At 41.2% G+C, this 21,756-nt stretch overlaps 2 protein-coding genes across 4 annotated transcripts; both read left to right on the top strand.

Annotated features, from left to right (window-relative positions):
- Positions 1–240: 240 nt before the first annotated feature.
- LOC108902299 (parathyroid hormone) lies at positions 241–1,438 on the top strand. The gene is made up of 3 exons (XM_018704098.2): positions 241–282; positions 497–594; positions 725–1,438. The coding sequence occupies exons 2-3, from the start codon at positions 512–514 to the stop codon at positions 969–971; spliced, it is 330 nt and encodes a 109-aa protein (XP_018559614.1). The 5' UTR covers positions 241–282; positions 497–511; the 3' UTR covers positions 972–1,438.
- A 211-nt stretch (positions 1,439–1,649) lies between these two features.
- Positions 1,650–21,756, top strand: LOC108902324 (BTB/POZ domain-containing protein 10). Of its 3 annotated transcripts, none has more exons than XM_018704168.2 (8): positions 1,650–1,834; positions 8,170–8,414; positions 8,533–8,896; positions 10,207–10,309; positions 16,189–16,309; positions 18,183–18,380; positions 19,069–19,179; positions 20,367–21,756. In XM_018704168.2, the coding sequence occupies exons 2-8, from the start codon at positions 8,228–8,230 to the stop codon at positions 20,846–20,848; spliced, it is 1,566 nt and encodes a 521-aa protein (XP_018559684.1). In that variant the 5' UTR covers positions 1,650–1,834; positions 8,170–8,227; the 3' UTR covers positions 20,849–21,756. The 3 variants fall into 3 exon arrangements, with proteins under 3 accessions (XP_018559684.1, XP_018559682.1, XP_018559683.1); XM_018704166.2 differs by lacking the exon at positions 1,650–1,834 and adding an exon at positions 3,408–3,782; XM_018704167.2 differs by lacking the exon at positions 1,650–1,834 and adding an exon at positions 3,413–3,782 and having other exon boundaries at positions 8,575–8,896.

Raw genomic sequence — 21,756 nt, 5'->3', positions numbered from 1 at the left:
GTGTGTGTGTGTGTCTGAGGGTATTTGGGTTCAACATGACAAGCCATTCATTTGGTCTGGCATGACAGTGATGAAAGCCTGAAGCTCAGAGGAGGTGTTGCCATTCCTGTCCTTCCCCCTCCAGGAGCTGGAGGTGTGACATCAACAGCAATAATGAAGGCAGCTCATCAATGGCTGGGCCCAGGGGCTATAAAAGGAAGATTGGGAGTCCAGTGGTTATCATAACTGATAGGAGCTACCCACCACCACTTTTATCAGACTGAGGGAGAGCCACCACTAGAGGTATCAACTCAAGTTCATTCCTTCATTGATTTTCAGAAGTCTGTATATCTGCTTTTATTTGTAGTAGATTTTAAGTTTTAACATGATGTGGGAATATAGGGACTTCAACATTTAAAACTGAATTCAGTTATTTCCTATGGTGCTTCTACAGCTTTATTTTTGACAGCTTTAGAAGAAAACCTGATTTGCGTTTCAATTTTTTAAATTTCAACAGGTCGTCAAGGTCAACATGCGAAACAGGGACTATGCAGTCGTGTTCATTTCATTCTGCATTTTACATCTCTCCACTCTCAGTGAAGGCCGTCCCCTAAGGTAATTTCCCCTCCTATCTCTTCTTTCAGATCAATTAAGATCACCTTCATAAGGTCATTACATCAACATCACAGTCCTGTTTCTGCACAAGTAAACTAACATAGCCTATATGTCATTATCCTGAGTACAGAAAAAGGACGGTGAGTGAGGTCCAGCTCATGCACAACGTCGGAGAGCACAAGCAGGTGCAGGAGCGCCGGGAGTGGTTACAGATGAGGCTCCGAGGCATCCACACCGCCGCGGCCCGGGGCAGCAGCGAGGAGGTGGGCCGGACCAGGAGGAGGCTGCGTCTCGAGGAGCTTCCCGACCTGACACCAGAGGAGATTCAGTACGCTTTGAACTTCTTGGAAAAGCTCCTAAAGTCAAAGCAGTCCTGATTTTAACTGACTCTGAGCAACATTTACAACATTCTCTTTAAAGAATTTCAGGCTATTTCCTATCTCATTTGAATCGTTTCGAGATGTCTTAATGTGTCCTTATTTTATTGGAATGCATCAGTGTACATTTTCATTATATTCACTGTATTTTACTTATGAGACTGATTCTAACGGAACTGAGGGAAACTGTCTTCCCTGTTGTGAATGCACTTTTAGGCCTGTGTAACCGGTGGTGTTGACGAATCAAGTTGGACCAACGGTGTTGTTTTAAGTTAACAACGCCCTTATCAACGGGCTTTCCTGTCTTTGTACGAATGTATAGCCTATGTCTAAGGCTTAATAAGAGGCTATAAACTTCAACAACACAGACATCAATTGTATATTTTTTATATGTAGTCGAGGCCTATATTTAACTTGCCTATATAAAATAGGGCATTTTATTTTTTTATAACTATGCTAGATGTGTATTATATGAATGAATAAAAAAGTACATGAGTAAATTGTTTTTAATGTTGTTTTTACAGTTGGTTATTCTTGCATTCAGAAATGTGTGCTCATACAAATAACACACTATGTGTGTATAACTGCGTTCATACAGTCTTTGACTGCGTTGCGTGCATGAGTGCACGAGGGCAATTGTCTCCGTGATTGTCCCTCAGAGTGCCCTGTTGTATCGCGATAGCTCTCACGTGACCTCCGCTGTTTCAGACCAAAACAAAGATCCCAGAGCAAAAGTGCAGTTCATGTAAACTAGGAGTTTTTACGAAAACTCTTGACTCTTGTCGTCCACACATTTGTTTGATTGCACAACGGACTGTTTCAGCAACCGGGCATAACGTCGAACCGGAATGTGACGCAAGGAGGTAAAGTTGTGATATTCTCCAGTTTATATAGCCAGCAAGCTAACGTTAGCCGACCAACTGCTGGCGATGTGTTTAGCTTAGCGGTTAAAGCTAACTTAACAGGCTAACCAAAAAGTCTAAAATCCTCTTAGCCACTCAGAAGTCTCTGTAAAACATGGTGCCGAGTGACTTCTCGCTTTTTTTTTTTTTTACATCGTTGGTAAATTCATACATTCTGACATATTAAAAGCAATAATGGCAACTTTAGATGTAAATCGTCGACTGAGCAGTATCAGAATTAAAGCTTGATGTGCGAGACAGAACAGAGTATTTCTTTTGGTGCTCTGTTCATCAGCAGTAAAATGTGTAGCTTTAAATGGTAAAGGTAGTCCGTATTGTCAGACCAACTGTAACCTATGTCCAGCAACGAGGGACAATGTTAGAGCAATTCCTTAGCATTACATTTATGATTTTGTTTCATTTTTCATTCAGCTTAGCTAATGGTAACGAATGCCATATTACGCTAACGTTACACTGCTGTAAATTTACATGTCTGTAAATGTCAGCTCCTCTGGTTGTTGACGTTAACTTGAAGCGACACCAGTGACTGTAGCCTGTTGGTATCGTTTCAAATGCATTGTGTATAACATATACTTTGCATATGAATGAATGTTCAATATGTAACTTTTAATTTGGTACCAAGAATGGACCAGATACATTCAGAAAGTGGGTTGAAATCAGTGTAAATGAATCATAGAATTACAGATTTTTTTTTTCTGCGGATGGCACCTTTATCTTTACTGTTTTATAAGTCGTTACAGAGTAGGCTATTGATAGCAAGATTTACTCAGCTATATGCCTTAGTAGACTCGGAATACTATATTTTATTTTGTAATGTAAAGTTCTGAAGGTGAAATTGCCTATACAGATCCTCTTGCGCGGGTCACAGTACCGAATCAACCACGGCCCTTAAAATTTCTGTTATAAAATGACGTCTTGATGACTTGTTGTGTTTTCTACCTGCAATCGTGCTGTTGGAGGAGCAGAGGAGATGAGCGGAACATTTGAGAAATCAATTACAGTATATTTTATTAGGCATGTGTTTCTATCAATGTAGCCAAACCAGGGATATGGAACGTCCTTCCCGTATAGTATAGTATACTATAGTATAGTATAGTATAGAATGCTTGATGCTGCCTTTAAAAGACGTAGATATTGCAATAACTGGGCCAGTGCGGTCCTGTTTGAAAGAGCCTATCTATTGATACTCCTGGGTCTGAATGGGACCATACACATACTGGAAGATCGATCTGCCAAGGCGAATGGCAACGTCCTTTACCATTATTTGCTCCACTTTGTTGAGAATATTTACAAAAGTTATCCATTATGACTGGAATAACTTCCCTCAGTTTCCTCGATTAGCCGAAATGGTGATGTTTTGTAGAAAACTGTAATTCCTACATAGCCTACTGTACAGTTTCCATATCATTTGCCACATATGACATCTGTGAATCCTGGGTGAAATGATATAGGTAAATGGTATTAATGACCCGCTTCCGTGAAATGTACTCCTGCTTCATCGAGCACTCAGAAGTGGTACCTTACGCGGAGCACGTGAAGGCAACATCGCTCTGATTCAGTCAAGCACGCGGCCATTCACAGTTTAAGGTCCTTTCGGTGACACTGAATGCCTAGCCGGTGTGCGCCTCCCTCGTCTTGTGGATACATTTAAAGCTTTGGGTGGAAGCGGTGGTTCTTTTTTTTTTTTTTTTAATTTTTTTTACAAGCGACTTAAAGTCTGTGTTAAGTGCGTGAAACGATGCTGATGAAGTTGGAAAGTAATGAGCGAGGATGTTGAAGCTGCCGGAAAGCCCGCTTTGTTCGGAGGAGCGCAAGGCTTTTGTGCCGCTGTCATCCCGCAGCTCATTCCCTGCTGCTTTGTCTTCACTTGGCCCTCTGATACCGACCGGTAGGTGCACGTCCGCTTGCAAAGCACCGATGTTTTAGCTCTCTCTTTGTGTTAGATGTACACGCTGTTAGTGTAATCTCTTGGTATGATTTACTGTAATTAAAGGAATTATAATAGTGTCCTAGAAAGAAAATCACAGACTCTCTTATCCCTGATGGGACTCTGTCTAATTCTGGTGCTGAATAGAGAGTGATTTTGTGAAATCAAATGATGAATCATGATATTCCATAATATTCCCAAAAGACATGCTTTCTGATTTGCATGATTTCTTTGGAGTAAGGATGCTATTCATAATACTGTTGGTTTATAGTCAACATATTTTTGTTCTTATGTTGCTGGATTTCAACCCAGACTGCTGCACAGAGCAGCTTCCCTGCCTTTGCCCATCAGTGTGTCAGCAGTCCCTAAATAATAGATGGGACCCTCACCCCTTGGGGCTCTCACCTCATGCTTTTAATAGACTGCTGGGATGCCTTGCATCTTTGTCTGACTTATTTTGTTTTAGATGGGCTGCTGAACACTTCACACATTAAACCTTCATCCAGGGCTTTTGTAAGCACTATAGGCCATTGACCCAGTCAGCAAAGGAAAAGGGGAAATTGTGGTATCAGGAGGGTGGTGCCCAGTAACAGGAAATTGAACAAGTGAAATGTTAGCCCCCTCTTGTTCTTTCTGGCTCTGTGAAATCTTGGCTGGTGTACATTTGCATTGCCATGTGAAAGATGAGAGGAGCTGTCTGCTGTGAGTGAAATATTGCCTCCTCAGTTCCTTTGTTCCTTCTGCACTGCTAGGCTGGCCACTGGCTGCCTGCCTGTTTGGCTGGAAGACCCGCTTTTGTTTTTACTGTCCCATTTCTGCACAACATTAAAATCCATTTGCAGATAAAACATGCATTTATGCTGTGTAAGGCACTGGTGCAAATATACTCAACAGTCACATCTGACCAGGCCACTTATGGTTACTTGTGGTCAGTTTGAAAAAGGTGAGCAAATAGTTCACGGCAATATTCAGTATAAATGTTTAATCTGGGTATGATGAATGATAGACTTGACTACTTTTCTTTGCCTTTTTATGAATAGTCCTGACTGTTGTTTTTCACACTTTGAATAAGTAGCGTCTGTAATAGAGACTGAAGGACTGAAAGAGGTTGTCGTCTGTCCATGTCAGTCGGTTCACTTGAACACATTAAACCAGAAGGAGAGGGGTGTGTGTATGCGTGCATCTTTGTGTGCACATTTCTTCCTTTCCTCAGCTGCTATGGTGACCCTCTGTCTTGTGTTCAAGGACATTGCTAGACTATGCAGCTGCACTGTGAAGCTGACGTGTTGAAGACAGAAAAAGAGGGGATTTGGTTTACTCTTTGATTTCTGAAATGTTACCCTGTGAATAGAACTGAAAATTCAGAAGTTAACCAGAACCCTTGATTTTCTGTACATTTTTAATTTTGATGTTATTAAATCATTTTTATGTGTACATTTACATTTTTTGTGTCCATGTAGGGTCTGTGTTAATGTTTGTCTTGATCTGGATGGGGGCACTATCAAACAAAATGAATCTGTGACTTTGACTAGGTGTAGTGTAGATGTTAGTGGGAATTCAAGGTGATGTGCAGTCATTATACTGCATTGTTGATCATTTTTTGGCATCACTTCATTGGCCTTTCTACATCTTGGTCCGTTCTGTCTGGATCGGCTCACCCAGACAGTCACCCAATTAGCCACCCAGTCAGTCCGCTAGTCAGCTGGCCAGCCAGTCTTCACATCAGCAGTTATCCAGCCATCCAGCACATTGATATCCAGGGAGGTGTCTCTCATTACCAGCTTTTAAAGCTCTGCCAAAACATATGTAGCTTATTCACTAAACATGGTGTATGGAAATAAAAGTATTAAGTAATTCATTAACAGTGCACCCTGCACTTAATTTGTTTCATTTTTTTTAGAACAGATAACTACATGCAAAATCTGCCTCATTTAGCTAAGTCAGGGCTTTATGTGTTCATGGTTTATTTATGTGTATCCAGTTGTATGCTGTGTGGAGTAGGAGGCAGTACTCAGGCCCTTTATATGTCACTGACTCCATTTTCTTTCTATAAAATAATAAAACTATGTGTTTCTCTCTGTGCCACCACCCCTACGTGCTCCCATTTTCCATCTCTCTGATGCCGTAGCCCACAGTAGACAGTCATCATTATATTTCATAGCAGCTCCTCTCAAGAGAGCAAGGTACTCTTCATTACTGAGACCTGGAGGTTTCTGCCTTATAACCTCAACGCTATTGATCAGATAGGCAGCTACTATGTCACAATGGAATGTCTTTGGAACATCTTTTAGTATCTGGTGATAGAGAATCATCAATTTTTTACTCTTATGGAAACAAGCAGCTTGTGTCAGACAGTCCACACATTATTCTGCTTCTTCCATTGAAATATATTAATTCACATTAATTTAGAAAATAATCATCTGATTGATTTACACTGAAAATAACTGAAAATAAAAGTTACCTTAAAACACACCTGTGAGTACTTCTAATGTCTGCCCTTTTATATTAATTCCTTACATCTTGTGTTTAGATCACCATTACCATTTCATTTATTTCAAATGTCCATTGTAAGTGCATTTTATGGCAGTACTTTTGAACATGTACATTATATGAATGCAAAATTTTAGGCACTATTTTGTTTTAAAAAAATGAAAACCCCAAAAAGAATCCCATCCATTCACATTTGCATTAATGCATGCATGAGGCTGTGTTTGTGTGTTAAAGTCCTTTCTGAAATGGAGGTCAGATATTATAACAGCTCTCTCAGGGCTACTTGTCCGTCTCTTGAAAAACACTGAATTACAGAGAACCACTCCAGGAGGCATTGCTTGCTTGGAGGCAAGGTTGAGGGGTTGTTCCTGTAATAAAATCAGTTAAAAAAAAAAAAAAATCTGAAAATTTCTGTTTGTTGTCCTTTACCTAAGTGAGTTCTGCTCTCTCATTGTTTCACTTGGATACACGCTCTAATGGATACTTGGGGTGGTCTGTGTCTGTAGCTGCAAACTGACGTTGGTGGTTTGTTGCCGGTCCTGTTTCTGCAGCACTCAGCCCCTCTAAGGGTTCACATGAGTTGACTGCAGACTTTTTACTGGCTCTCTTGTCGTTCCACAGCTCAGCACGCAAAAAACAAACCCTTTACCCCTGAGTAATTTCTGCACCAGTGCAAGTGTGACTGTGCCTAGAGAGAATCTAGTCTATACACCAAGTAATCTAATTGCTCCATGAAATCATGCATCAGTACATTTGAGTTTCTGAATGAAAAGTACTGTGTTCCAACTTGGACTTGAAGTTGTGAATAAAGGAAACTTGTATGGTAGTTTGGAATTCAGTCTTACAGGGGTGCCATGACAACAAAAATGTCATAGAATATGCTTCATTGGTTCCATGGTTGGCTGGGAGATGGTCTGAAAGTTTTAATTGATTGTCTCCTCCATGTCCAGCCATAGTTTCTTTATGTCACCTGGGGTTGAGGAGTAGCGAGCATTAGTATGCTGTAAATCCTCATCTTAACATTGTCATGTTTGTCTATCCTGAGTCTGCCTGGTTTGTTGTCTGTCTCATCATTAGCTAAACTTGAAGTCTCTAAATGGCTAAGAATGACCACTGTCTATGTGGTCTTTAACTGTTTATGTTAAAGAAAATTTGCTGAAAAGCTAGTGCCAAGCTTGAAATGTGTTACAATTCAGGCTCAACAATTATAAAAATAAAAAAATAGAATCTCAGTTTGGCCAAGTGCAATATCTTGATTGCAGGGGCTTAAATGTTTTAATAGGTAAAATGTGTCACAACTTACAATTGTGAATGAAGCATTGTGTTCTTACACAGATGCCTCGGCTTTGAAATCATGTTCTCCAGACATAAGGGAACATGCTTGTTGGGTATAGACCCCAGTGAAAATTACATCATCATTGTTTTTAGTTTTTTTTTTCAGTGAAAGTGAAATGGTGTGCATCATTTTGCTATCGCAATATCTGTCAAAATACTTGCAATATTATTTTTTTGCGTATCCTATAGCCTTAGTCGTGATCCCAAGTATTTGCAAGTCTGACCCTTTTTCTGTTCTCCATGCCATGAAGTACCTTTATCTGTGCAAAGTATTACATTTTCTCACTTTTGAAAGAAAAGAAAGAGTTATAGTTAACAGACTACATTTGGAACACAAAATATTTTGAGGCATCAGTAATGTGGTCAGTATTTTGCAACTGTCAGAGTAATCATAATGACACAGCTGTATTTATGACAATCTGAGTGTTGTGGGGTCTGATGTCAAGTTCAACAGCTGTTGAGGAGAAATGAAAGACCTGTTCATAACTTTGATTTCTTCTGTGTGTGCTCTCATCTTCATCAGTGACCGGCAGTGTGGTTTGTCAGTGTCGGACTCCAACCACCAGCAGCAGGTCAGCACCATGAGTCTGTATGGATCCAGCCCCAGTGGTGGCGCTGTTGGTGGTGCGAGAGAAAGAGGGGGAGCAGAACATTACCGGGAACAACGGCGGCGCTCCAGCGATCGCTCACGAGACTCCTCCCATGAGAGAGGAGAGAGCCAGCTGACGCCTTGCATCAGGAATGTCACATCTCCCACTCGGCAGCATGGTGCGGAGAAAAGAAACATATATTATCATTACCCGAAAGTCAGAAGAAAAAGAGTTTAGTTGCCCATCTGTTATTACTTTCTCCATCTCCTAACAAAGTGTGTGTTTGTGTTTGACAGGAGGCTTCCTTGTTGAGCTTTATACATTCCTCTCTCCCTCAGATCGTGAACGTGGTGATGGAGGCTCGTCCTCTAGGTCTTCCAGTCCACGCCCTCCCAGGGTTTCTCTTCCCTATTCCCACATTGGAGGAACTTTGATTGGAGGACACATACCTCGGTCCCTGGGTCCTCCTGGAGTTGACCACCACTCCAAGACTCTGGGCCAAGGACCGTGCGATATGATCTATGTGTATGACCTCAGCAGTAAAGAAGGGCATCGCAGTGGACTGAGACTGGGAGAAAGAGTGACGCTTATTGTGGACAATACAAGATTTGTGGTGGATCCTGCCATCTTCACAGCTCAACCCAACACCATGCTGGGCAGGTAATGACTGAGAGGTTTACTGTAAGCGAAGGTACGTTTTGTACCATTTTGATAGCATATACCATTGTTACTGTTGAGGTGAGATGCAGCAGATATGGAGTCAAATTGTAGATTATACCTCAAGCCAACGATAATGCAAGTGATGGTGTTGACAGCATTTCTCATAAAATACATTGCCTCCCGTTGAAAAGGAGCTCTTTGTGTATTTTTAAAAATGTTCATTTAATGCTATGTAGTTTATGTTTATCTTAGCCTATATAACACTGTGGCCTGTGGTCATATTAGCTAATTGAATTAATTATCACAATATGACATATTCAGTTTCTTAAGAACCTGATAGGGGTGAGACTGTATTGACATCCTCCCTAATTTTAATTGCACAGTTGTACATCTTAAGAGGCTTGACAGTTGTAGAAGCTGCTTGTGACCCCGACGTTACACAGTAACTTATGTGAAAAGGTCATGAAATGTATAAAAGTACTGTATACTACAGGATAGAATAATTAACAGCCTCTTATGAGTCTAAATGTATAAGATAAGTTTGTGTCTGGAAACATAACCACACAACCACAATATTAACATGTTAGAAATTTTAGATTGGAATCTAACATGAGATATTTTACTCCTAAAACCTCTTCAATGTATTGTTGAGCCCTGGAACAAAAGCAGTGTTAATGTTGAATGTTAGATATGAGTCTTCAGTGCTGCTATGACACCCAGCTTCTGCTTGGTAGAACCAGGAAAAAACTAGTTCTGCCAGATACATATATAACAGTATTATTATTTCCTTTTTGGCTTTAGTAAAGAGGATAGATAGTTTGGATGTTTGTTTTTTTCCTTTTAACCTTTCACTCCGTCTACCATCTGCCACACTCAGGAAAGTAAAAGCTGTAACTGAATTTGTGTTGAAAGAACAGCGCCCTCTTCCTGTTTTTTTGCTACACTCACATTTCATGTCCCAAGCTATTCCAGCCAATTTCCTGTTAAATCTCAGCTGGTGGTACACAGTTCTGAGGCTGCCAGTCCAGTCAACAATTTTTTTTCATGAAGTAACAGACGGCAAACCAACAGACCAGTATTTGTATGTGATTAACATGTTAATATGTGAGTGTTAGTTATCACTGATATGTACAATATACATATCGGTACATGTATCTCACATGTATATCACAAACAGACAGACGCAGTACTGTCTGTACTGGTCTGTCTGTCTGTGATGCTCGCTGGTCTGCTCAACTGTATTTTAGGTCCCTTACAATCAGAAGTTAAGGAAACATATCTTTGTTTCCTCATCTTTTGTTTTCTTTCAGGATGTTTGGTTCTGGGCGAGACAACAACTTCACACGACCCAATGAAAAAGGGGAGTTTGAAGTGGCTGATGGCATCAGTTCCACTGTCTTCAGAGCCATCCTGGTGAGAAAGCATTTGAGGCTGACGTGTTTTCACCTTCTGTCTCTCATTTGCTGTGTGCACCTCCCTGCATCACTGCATTTCTATCTTTCTCTCTTATTTTCTTACTTTCTTTGTCTTGTCTTTTTCTGTCTCTTGTTTTTTCTCAGTCCCTCACTGCTGTCCACTCAACCAAATATCCCATATTGTCTTCCTCTTTCTTATTTTCTCAGTGTCTTTCTCCTTTTCTGTTTCTCTCTTTCTTTTACTTCTCCTTGCACCTTTTTTCTTCTTCCGTCTCCATCTTATTTTTCAGATATTTTTATCCCTCTATCCCTCTCACTCAGGCCCAGGCAGTTCAGAACCCCTCTGAAACTTGGAGTAGACTGCAGTGGTTTATTCACTTTCTAATTCTCATACCACCCATCTCTCCTTATATCCATCCATATGTATTACAGCCAAGATGTGTCTCTCTAATAGACCTACTACAAGCTCTCTTTCTCTGCCTCTGTTCCTGTTTTTCTTCTGCCAGTCTCTCAGTCTTTCCCCACCCCTGTTCCATTGGTCCATCATTCCCTCACAGCTTTTGCTGACATGGTTATTCAGCTCAGTCTTTATATGGAAGTCCTCTTGAGTCTGGCCTCAGTGGTTTCAGAAAGTATTCAGACTCCTTCAATTTTGCACACTATTGTGTTGTAGATTTCATTTTAAATGGTTAAAATTGCCATTTCTGTCTACATTAATCTACACTCATTCATCTATAATAAGACAAGAGATAGATATAGATAGATTTTTTTTTTACTGAAAATCAAAAATAGAAAGCTCACATTTACAAAATATTTCAAATATTTCAAATCACTCACATTTCAAATTGTGGTGCATCCTCTTTATTTTGATTTTCCTTGAGATGTGTCTAGAACTTGATTGGAGTCTGCCTGTGGTCAGTTTGAACTGATTAGACATAGTTTAGAAAAGCAGATACCTGTGTATATAACTGCATGTCAGGACCAAAACCAAGCCATGCAGTCCAATAAACTCTGTAGTCCTCAGCCATAAAACTGTGGTGAGGCATAGAAAAACATTTCTAAAGCTTTGAGTAACACAGGAGCACAATAGACTATGACATACCAATGAAATGGAAGAAGTTTGGAACCAGCAGGACCTACAGTTGGTCAGTGCCTAAACCGAGTAACTGGGCAAGAAGGACATTTGTCAGGGAGGTGACCAAGAACCAGCAGTAACTGGTATCAACAGCGCTACAGAGGTCCTCTGCAGAGATGGGAGAACCTACTGGATGGATGATCATCTCAGCAGCATCATGCTGTGGTGGTATCTTTTCAGTGGCAGGGACAGGTAGGAGGTATGCAGGTAAATACAGAAAGGTCCTTGAAGAAAACCACAGTTCCAAAGCACACATAACCTGAGACTGGAGCAACGGTTCACCTTTTAGCAAACAGTGACCTGAAGCATAAAGACAATGCAGGAATGTTTGTGGGACAAACTCTGACTGTCCTAGAATGGCCCAGTCAAAGGCTGTACATAAAGTAGGGGCAGTTCTCAGACACTTCCTATCCAATCTGACAGGGCTTGAGAGGATCTGTTAGGGAGAATGGGGCAAACTGCTCAAATCAAGGTGTGCAAAGCTTGTAGAAACTTACCCAAGACAACTTGAAGCTGAATTTGTTGCATAGGGTGCTTAAAGAAAGTACTGAATTAAAAGCCTGCTTGCTTTGTTAATCAGCAATTTAGTTTTTTTTATTATGGATTTGCAAAAATTTGTAAGGCATGTTTTCATTATGGGTCTTTCAGTGTAGATTGATGGGCAAAAATTGCAATTTTATCCATGTAGGATTTGATCCATGATATAATAATACTTTGCCTTGCCTTAGTCACCAACAGTTAAACACCAACGTTTCTAGACTATAGGCCATAATTGTCATGTGACAAGATCCAATGCTTTTTCTTTGTTTTGCTAGTCAGTTGAAATGTTTCATTTAAGTTTTAATGTGCAATTAGAAACCGTTATATTTACAGTTATATTATGATGTATTTTACTCAGAATAAAAAGCAGCCAAAAGTGAAATATGGTCATTCACCAAGAAATCACTTTTATAAGAACATAATTCTTCACACATGAAAAAGTGTGTGTGTGTGTGTGTGTGTGTGTGTGTGTGTGTGTGTTTTTTTATTTATTTTTTATTTTATTTTATTTTTACAGGCATCTGTGATTTTGCCATTTATAGAGGACATTAGCTGTGGTCAGCTTGAAATCATGTTATTTGAAACAGAAACTTCAAAATCATTTTTCTACCTTCCATCCATATGGCCATATGAGGACACTTCAGGACATGAATGCAATCCAATCCAATAGTTCCGTTGTAAGTACTACCTATTGCCCTTTTTAAAATACCTTTTGTATCAGACAGATCTTAATTCAGTCCCATGACAATGAGTTGCTTTATATTGTAAGGTTTTTGCACTATTTTGGTATTGATAAAAATCTCAGTTTAATGCAGTTAACTATAACACCATTACAAAGCACAGATTTATAATATATCACTGTAAACAAGTAAACATTCCTAGTTTGAATCTGGCCAGGGACTATATGTTGTTCATCATCTCGCTTGCTCTCCACGTTATTAGTCTGCTTCTCTACTGTATAGCCCCTGTCAAGCATGCACCTCATTATATAAGCCTAATTTCAGTTTTAACATGTTTCCAAATAAGCACTGGTGTCACATTCATGTAAAAGTCATAACGGTAGTCTTATGAGGTTAGAACTCTCTCTTTCTACCATTAATGTGTCAGTCTAGCCTTAACTGAAATCTATGCGATTAATGTGAAAGCTGCAGAAGCACAAGGTTAAATACACAGAGCAAAATTCAGTGCATCTTGTTATACTCTCTAAGATGACTGTAACACATTTATTATTCAGTTATCATCTTTAATATATCATGGAATTAAAGTAGTTTAATGAACCATAAAACGCTGTGAAAGGGCCAAGTAAAGTGTCAGCACATTCAGAAAGTATTCAGACCCCTTCACTCTTTTCACATTTTTGTAATGCTTATGCTAAACTTGTTTAAATTCACTTTTTCTCTCAGCAATCTACACTTAATGTCCCATAATGACAAATTGAAAACAGAATGTTAAACATTTTTGCAAATGTATTTAAAACTAAAATATCTTAAGTATTCAGACCCTTTGTTATGACACTTTGCTCTGGTGCTTCCCATTTCTTTTGATCTTTTGATGTTTATACACTTTGATTAGAGTCCACCTGGGGTATACTAAATTTTTTGGACATGACCTGGAAAGTCACACACCTGTCTATATAAGGTCTCACAGCTGACAGTGCATATCAGAGCAAAATTCAAGCCATGAGGTCAAAGGAACTGTCTGCAGAGCTCAGAGACAGGATTCTGTCAAGATACAGATCTGAGGAAGACTACAAAAAACTCCCTGCTGTATTGAAGGCTCCTAAGAGTCTAGTGGCATCCAAACCTCTTAAATGAATGTAGTTTGGGACAGCCCAGACTCCTCCTACAGCTGGCAACCTAACCAAACTGAGCAATTGGGGGAGAAGGTCCTTGATAAGAGAGGTGGCGGTCACTCTGTCTCAGCTCCAGAGATCCTGTGTGGTGATGGGAGAAACTTCCAGAAGGTCAACCAATTTGAAGCGTCACGTCTGGTTTCTCCCAGACATGATTCTTAGAATCGGGGCCAAACAGTTCAATCTTGGTTTCACAAACCAGAGAATCTTTTTTCTCACAGTCTGAGAGTCCTTTAGGTGTTTTTCATGTGGGAGGCTACCATTTGGCTACCCTACCAAAAAGCCCAGATTGATGGAATGTAGCAATGATGTTGGTGATAGGAGAAACTTCCACAGCCATTATTGCAGCAATGCACCGAGTGACCAGACAGAAGCTTCTCTATTATGAAAGACACATGAAAGCCTGCACTGAGTTTGCAAAGGACCCACTAACTGAGAAATAAGACACTCTGCTGTGATAAAAACCAAAATTGAACTGTTTGGCCTCTGTTTTAAGTCTGGAGAAAACCAGGCATCATTCATCACTAACCCAGTGGTATTGGGCAGGAGATGAGATGTGTCTCACTACCATGGTGCTTCATTACAGTGAAGTATAGGGGGGGCAGCATTATACTGTGGGGGTGTTGTTCTGCAAAAGGGACAGGGAGACTGGTCAGAGTTGAGGGAAATCTGAATGGGGCAAAGTACAGAGATATCCCTTGTGAAAACCTGGTCCAGAGTGCTCAGGACCTGAGAATGGACCAAAGGTTCACCTTCCAACAAGACAATCGTCAGTGTAAGCAGAGCAGTGAGTCATTCAGAAGCTGGATTCACTCACTAAAATACTGTTCACTGTCTTGGTTTAGTTTGAGATCAGCTGTTATACTGTTGGATGATATTAACTGTTATATTCATTAAGCAAACACAAAGAGGGAGATCGAGTGTTGGCAAAAGCCAGTATTTATCTTGGAACTTCCTTCCTTTTGATCGCAACGTGAAAGATAGCTGACCGAAAGTAACATTACACCTGCATCAACAGCACTTGATAGCTGCTGCGCTGCCTGCAGGTTTTTGTAGTTTGAAATGTAACACACTTGTTTTCAGTGGTCACTTTTAAAAGGTTACAAATATTTTTCATCATAGTTTTCATTGATGCAGTTAACATATTCAACCTTACGGAGCTTGAGAGGATCTGCAGAGAAGAATGACAGAAAATCCTCAAATCCAGGTGTCTCATTACAGTACAGGGTACTTAGCTGTTTGTCACTGTGATGTTCAAAAAGTGAAAGGTCAGGAAAAATGAAAATTTCATCTGAAGCTCGTGTGTAATAATTGAAATTGTGTGGGAAGACTGTTCATCAGCTGCTGCTTTCAAAGTAATGACTGAACTTTACTCCTTAACCTAAGTATTAGTTTACACATAAGACATTTTAAATATGATTGTCACCACAACATGATGTGCAGATGGACTATTCAGTCAGATATCACATCGCTGGATGGCAAATAAAATATCTTTGATGTAACTGCACCCAGAGCACACAGACTGTTTGTTTGTTAGTGCTGAAGGAAAGGGATAAGAAAACAAAGCATGGCAGCAGCAGAGATGGGTCACAAATGGAAGCAGTCCTCCAGCGTGGATAGAAACCATTCCTAAAGAATGTTCTATTTAGCTTCTGTTGATCTGATGCCTCTAAACGTTTCTGGCAGGTGCAAAGTGATATCCATTTGCTGTTAGTCTTTGTGAGAGCATTACTCAATAGCTAATAATTGCTTGATTGTAGTTATTGCATAATGGATTGTGGCACAAGTGTGTTTGTCTCTTGGCATTAAGCAAAACCCAAGGAGCTTAGGAAGTGAGTAGAGCCAGAGCTTTCAGTCCTGTGTGCCCCAAATCTCTCCTCTCATGTTTCCATCACAGCCTGTGGTGTTTAGTGAGAACTCTTAAGGGGAACAGCCCATGTGACTGCCTCATATGACACAGGCTGCATAGAGACAGAGAGGATGAAAAGTGGAACAGGGAGGGATTTCTCTCTTCCTCTTTCCCTTGTGCCTGTGACGTTGCCGGATTTTGCTTTCATCACTGCTCACTCTTCATCCCTCCCCCTCCTCTCCCTCATCCATCCATCCATCTCTCTCTCTCTCTCTCTCTCTCTCTCTCTCCTCTCTCTCTCCTCTCTCTCTCTCTCTCTCTCTCTATCTCTCTATCTCTCTATCTCTGCGCCGTTTGTGTGAGTGGAGCAGCATCAATAATGGCGTCTTGTTTTTTCTCCCATGCTTGTGTGTGTGTGTGAGCACCCGCCATTCTGCCCATTTATTCATTTCTGTTTGTGCATGTGTGTGTGTGGGTGTGTTCTGCTGCTGAAAATGGCAGGATTACTACAAGTCAGGGATAATCCGCTGTCCTGATGGCGTTTCCATTCCTGAGCTGCGGGAGGCATGTGACTACCTCTGTATCTCCTTCAACTACAGCACCATCAAGTGCAGAGACCTCAGTGAGTATACTGTACATACATGCTGCTTGTTTAGCTGTTGATTTACGGTCTGAAATGTGCAGAACTGTAGACTGACAGAGTTCCTGTTTTGTTGATGCACTTTGTTTGGTGAGTACGGAGCACAGATTCTTTTCATTGTTATTGTATCACTGCATTACAGGAGATTAGAAATAGACTCAGCTTGTTTTACATTTACTACAAAATGTGGGCATTAGTGCATATTTGGTGACAGCTATTACCTTAATGTCATTTAGAAGCTTCAATTTGGACAGCAGTGGATTCGATATTGTTAACAGACATATAGTCATTTACTGTAGCATTCTAGTGGTATTCTCAGTGATAACTAAAAGCAGACACAGCCCATCATCTTGCTCTTCATTTTAAATGTTTCTGCTTATGGAGAAAGTTGTTGTAGCTGTTAGTTTGCATCAGTGTTGTTTGTGTAAATTCATATTTGATGCACCTGAGACATTTTGCTTTTACATGGAAATGTCAGTCACAATGATACATGCTACATGTGTGTGTTCTGGATATTAGTGCTGTTATTTTGCATGTTGGTGCCTCTTGTTTATGTCTCTGTGTGTGGGAGGAGGAGCCTCAGCTTACAGGCTGTTGCTGTGTGTGTGTGTGTGTGTGTGTGTGTGTGTGTGTGTGTGTGTTGGGCTCTAAGTAGGTCATGATTAGCTGTGAAATTGAATGCTTGTTATGCAGACACAAAGCCAACAAATGTGAGCACGTCTCATTCTTGTATTGACAGGCTGTGGTTTTGTATAGTTCCTAGTCATCAGTCTCTGTTCTGAATAAATCTGTGAATATGAACCATGGGTTTTCTTTGTATATTTGAAGTGTTTGCATTGAGGAGTTATTAGTGCATTCATTACATTTAAGCGGCTGCACAGAGGTAATATTCAGGTCATACCTGATGCAGAGCTGCCTGTATCATCAGCAGCACTGCCCAGAAGAAGACATTGTATTACAGCGAGGGTAAACTGGGCATATTAGCATTTGCAGGGAATCCCTCAAATCTCAGCCTGTGTATAAACTGTGTTCATAAACTTTATAGACACAGTCAGAAAGAGAGCAGGGCAGGCTGCAGCTACGTAGTTTCTGTTCTTCCAGAACCTCTTGTCCTTGAGGCTACGACACTGAATAAGAATCAAACCATTACCATTACTACTGATTTCAGTGTAATTCTTTGAGATAGCAGTAGTCAGTTAGTTGGTCTGCTCAGAGCAGACTCAGTCAAAATGTTCTACAACTATAAAACAATGTCAAAATGTCACTTAAGTGCATTTTCCTTCCTCATGAAACAGTTTCAGAGATTTTTCTCAACAGTTTCATTGTTTACAACACTTCAAATTCATGTTTGTTTGTAAGGGACTGACTGGTTTAGAGACAAAATACATTTCTGATTTGCTGCTTTGCTACGAACCATCTCACACACACTGCATCTGGAATAAACTCCTAAAAAGCTCGTTCCAGCTCTTAGTTCTTTTAAATCAGAGCTTGAGTCATTCCTGTTTGCCACTGCATTTTGTTAAGTTAAACTTGGGACCATTTTCTTCAAATTTCGCACTGCACTGTAACTTCTCTTCCTCTGTTCATCTGTTTTACCCTGTTTTAGTTTACGTTTATCTTCTATTTCATTCTACTCTTTTAAACACTTCCTCAATGAAATCTCAGTTTCAAATTTGATAATAAAAAGACAGTAGCAATGTATTTATTATAATGATAACCTTACATTGTTTCCTAAAATAGTATTTGGTTATGCCAGTTACTGGAGGAAAACTAAATGAGAACATCATTAGTGCCATATGATTTCCTCCCTCTGTGGTGTGCTCTCCTCACTGATGTCTTCATGGCTTCTCCTCAGGTGCCCTGATGCACGAGCTGTCTAACGACGGGGCCCGGCGTCAGTTTGAGTGTTACCTGGAGGAGATGGTGTTGCCACTAATGGTGGCCAGCGCTCAGAGTGGAGAGAGGGAGTGTCACGTGGTGGTACTGACAGACGATGACGTGGTGGACTGGGATGAAGAGTACCCTCCACAGATGGGAGAGGAGTACTCACAGAGTAAGATACTGTCATCACTGCTGATCCTTTACACTACTCTGTCATTTTCCAGTCAACCCAGTAGGTGACCTGTTGTGGTAGCAGTGTGTCAGCTGGCTCAGGATAATCTGATGGAGCTCCACTTCCAGAAACTTGATTAAAATGCTTTCTTTTATGAACACAGGTTACTGTGGCACGATCAGTTCCTGCAGCTGCTGCATGCTACACACTTTATCCAGACATGTTTCAAGTTTTTTTCTGAAGCCTGGTGCCTCTTTATAATTTATATACATACACACTTATAATGTGCATTTATTTGATGTTGTAGTATATTTATTCTGGGCTATAAGCTGTAACAGTTTATAGTTTAAAATCATCTATAGATGCTTTATGTCCTTATGTGCCCCACCCTTTTCTAATACCACTTCCTGTTTTGTTGCTCCACTTACAGTTGCTACTGAACCTATGTTCACATTGCTATAAACACACAATAAAACACAAATACCAACATTTCTTGATAAATCTCAATGACCATTAGATTACTAATATTATTAATATAATAAGAGAAACACATCTTGCTGATCCCAGAGCTGTGTATAAGAACAGATCTAATCAGCACAGCTGTGTAAAGATTGACTGGGTCCTGTCAGACTGATTGAGCTGGCTGCTGTTGCGGCTTTGTGTTTTGAATGTCTCTCCTCTCCAACAGTCATCTACAGCACCAAACTGTACCGCTTCTTCAAGTACATAGAGAACAGAGACGTGGCCAAGTCTGTGCTGAAGGACAGAGGACTGAAAAAGATCCGTCTGGGAATAGAAGGTACTGAGCCGAGTGTTTTCTTCTTTTCTGTAGTCTCAAAAAACTCTGTTTCAAGTCCTAAAGAAGTACACAAGGGTCCCTGAGACCTCTCAGTACAGTTTGATCTCTGTGTCTGCTTCAGGTAAGAATTTCATGTATTTTACAGCCTGGTCCTGGAATGACTGAAATCAGGAGTTTTGATAAATTCTCTGGGAAAATGTACATTTTGTAAATTTGTTAATGTATAAGAATGTAGCTCAGAGCACAACATTTGACAACTGGACACATCGTATTATTATTCTATAGATCTTTGTCATTAGCACTTCTCCACAATCTCCACAATAAAAAAGAGCCTTTCTGTGTCCAAAAACCATAATGAACAATTCAGTGGTGGAACCAGTCTGTGTTGTTGGGGGAAAATACTGCCACTAACCCCCCAGGGTTACAGTGAGAAACATTTCCCACGCCTCTAAGCATGATTTAGCGTGCCATCACCCTGTAAACCTGAGGCACGAGTTTCCACAGCAGCACTAATACAGAGTCCCTGTGCACGAAGCCTCAAATCCAAGCCCTAGGAATAGTTTTCCATTTGACACGTCAAGTGGCCAAGACCACCGTAATTCTCGGACTATTGAGCGCACCTGAATATAAGCCGCACCCACTAAACTTAAAAAGAAAAAAAAGTACATATACAGGCCGCACTTGTCTATAAGCTGCAGGTGTCTCAGTGTTTTTGCGGCATGAAGCTCGTTAGCCCGTAAAAATCTTTAAATGAGCCGCATCATTGTTTAAGCCGCAAGTTTGAAAGCGTGTGAAAAAAGTAGCGGCTTATAGTCCGGAAATTACGGCAGTCACTTCCTGGACTCTGGCAACTGTGTTGGCAACTAAATATTCGGACCCATAAAAGGATGTTGTTTTTACTCTTTGTTTTTTCTGCAGATTAATGAATGAGATAGAACATGTGAGTCAGTGAGCTGTGGAGGTGCTAGTAGCCAGATTTTGTTGCCTTACAGAGCCAGGCTAGCTTTTACCCCGTGTTTTCAGTCTTGATGCTAAGCTCCGCTAAGCGGCCGCTGGCTCCAGCTACGTATTCACTGTGCAGACACGAGCGGCCTCAAAATAACACTTTCCAAAATAAGTCTAACCGGTCCTTAAACTCCAGTAAGAATGAAAGGTTCTGTTGATCAGTTTTCGTTCTGTTATCTCAGGCTACCCGACTTACAAAGAGAAAGTGAAGCGGCGTCCTGGAGGTCGTCCAGAGGTCATCTACAACTATGTCCAGCGCCCCTTCATCCGCATGTCCTGGGAGAAGGAGGAGGGGAAAAGCCGCCACGTGGATTTCCAGTGTGTCAAGTCCAAGTCCACCACCAACCTCGCCGCAGCCGCCGCAGACATTCCCCAGGACCAGCTGGTGGTCATGCACCCTCCAGGGCCGCAGGTGGACGAGCTAGACACTCTGCCGCAACCGCCAGCCATCAGTGACCCCCACCAACCGGCGCTCGGGCCAGAGAGCAACATGACCCCTCAGCTCGCACAGGCCCACGAGGGCCTGAACCAGCAGGCTCAGGACGGTCCGAACCAGGTTGCACACAGCCTGGCCCACAGCAACCAGCAGCAGCACGGCAGCAGCCACACTCAGGCCACTTACCACTACGAGCCGGACCCTGACCCACCGTCACCCTCTGCATGAGACTGGTTGCACACTTCACCTCCCTTCTACTCCAGTGTTCACACTGCCAGCAACAAGCGCTTTATGTACATCATTACACTGAGCTGAAGTCAGAAGTCGAACCTGCTGAAGAGGAACACAGTGACATAGCAGAGCACAGAGACCTGGTTGGCTCGCAACAGCCAAAAAGCAAAGTTGAACTTTTCTCAGCCTCAACGAGTGGCACTCGTCCCCACTTGCTGCTTTCAGTGTGAACACAGACTTTGTTCCCGCACATCCCCACACTCCCCCCTCATCTCCTTTTCCTCCTGAGTGGCAAAACACCACTTTGCCTTCTCTTGCACCTCCTCTGCAGCCTTTCTCACACAGCATCTGAATGAAGGAGAACTGCTCTGCAGCCAAGGATGGATGAAAGCACATCAGCAGGCCTCCTCATGATTTGGTTTTATTTCTATGATCAGAGGAGAATTGAGTTGCATTCTGTATACATGTTAAAAGACAGAGTACTGTATGTTATTTTGCTGAAGCATGTGTGACAGCTGTGAATGTGCAGTGCTGAGTGTGCATTGTGCTGCTAGGATACTGTAGCTCTCAGAAAGTGGATATCAGTGCCTCTTCATGGTTGATTTGGGGGCCAGTAACTGATGTGAAGATTCACTTTTTCCAGCATATGCGAAGGTCTTAATGAAAGAGTGAAGTTTTCCTTTTACACAACATAGATGAGGATTTTTCCACTCTCCTTTATACCAGTTGATTTGGTTCCTTGTATGTTTTTATGCCCATGTTTTCACTTTTTTGCTCCACTCCTGTTTGAGTCCTGACTGAGCTGCTCTGAACACTGCACAGGTTTAGCACCACTGCTGTGAGCACACACGATGTCAGAGAAGATGTCGAACACAATGTTTTTCAAATAAAGAGTATTCACAACA

Source organism: Lates calcarifer, linkage group LG10, assembly GCF_001640805.2.
Source record: "Lates calcarifer isolate ASB-BC8 linkage group LG10, TLL_Latcal_v3, whole genome shotgun sequence".
Lineage (NCBI taxonomy): Eukaryota > Metazoa > Chordata > Actinopteri > Centropomidae > Lates > Lates calcarifer.
This window is presented reverse-complemented; position numbering and strand designations above follow the sequence as displayed.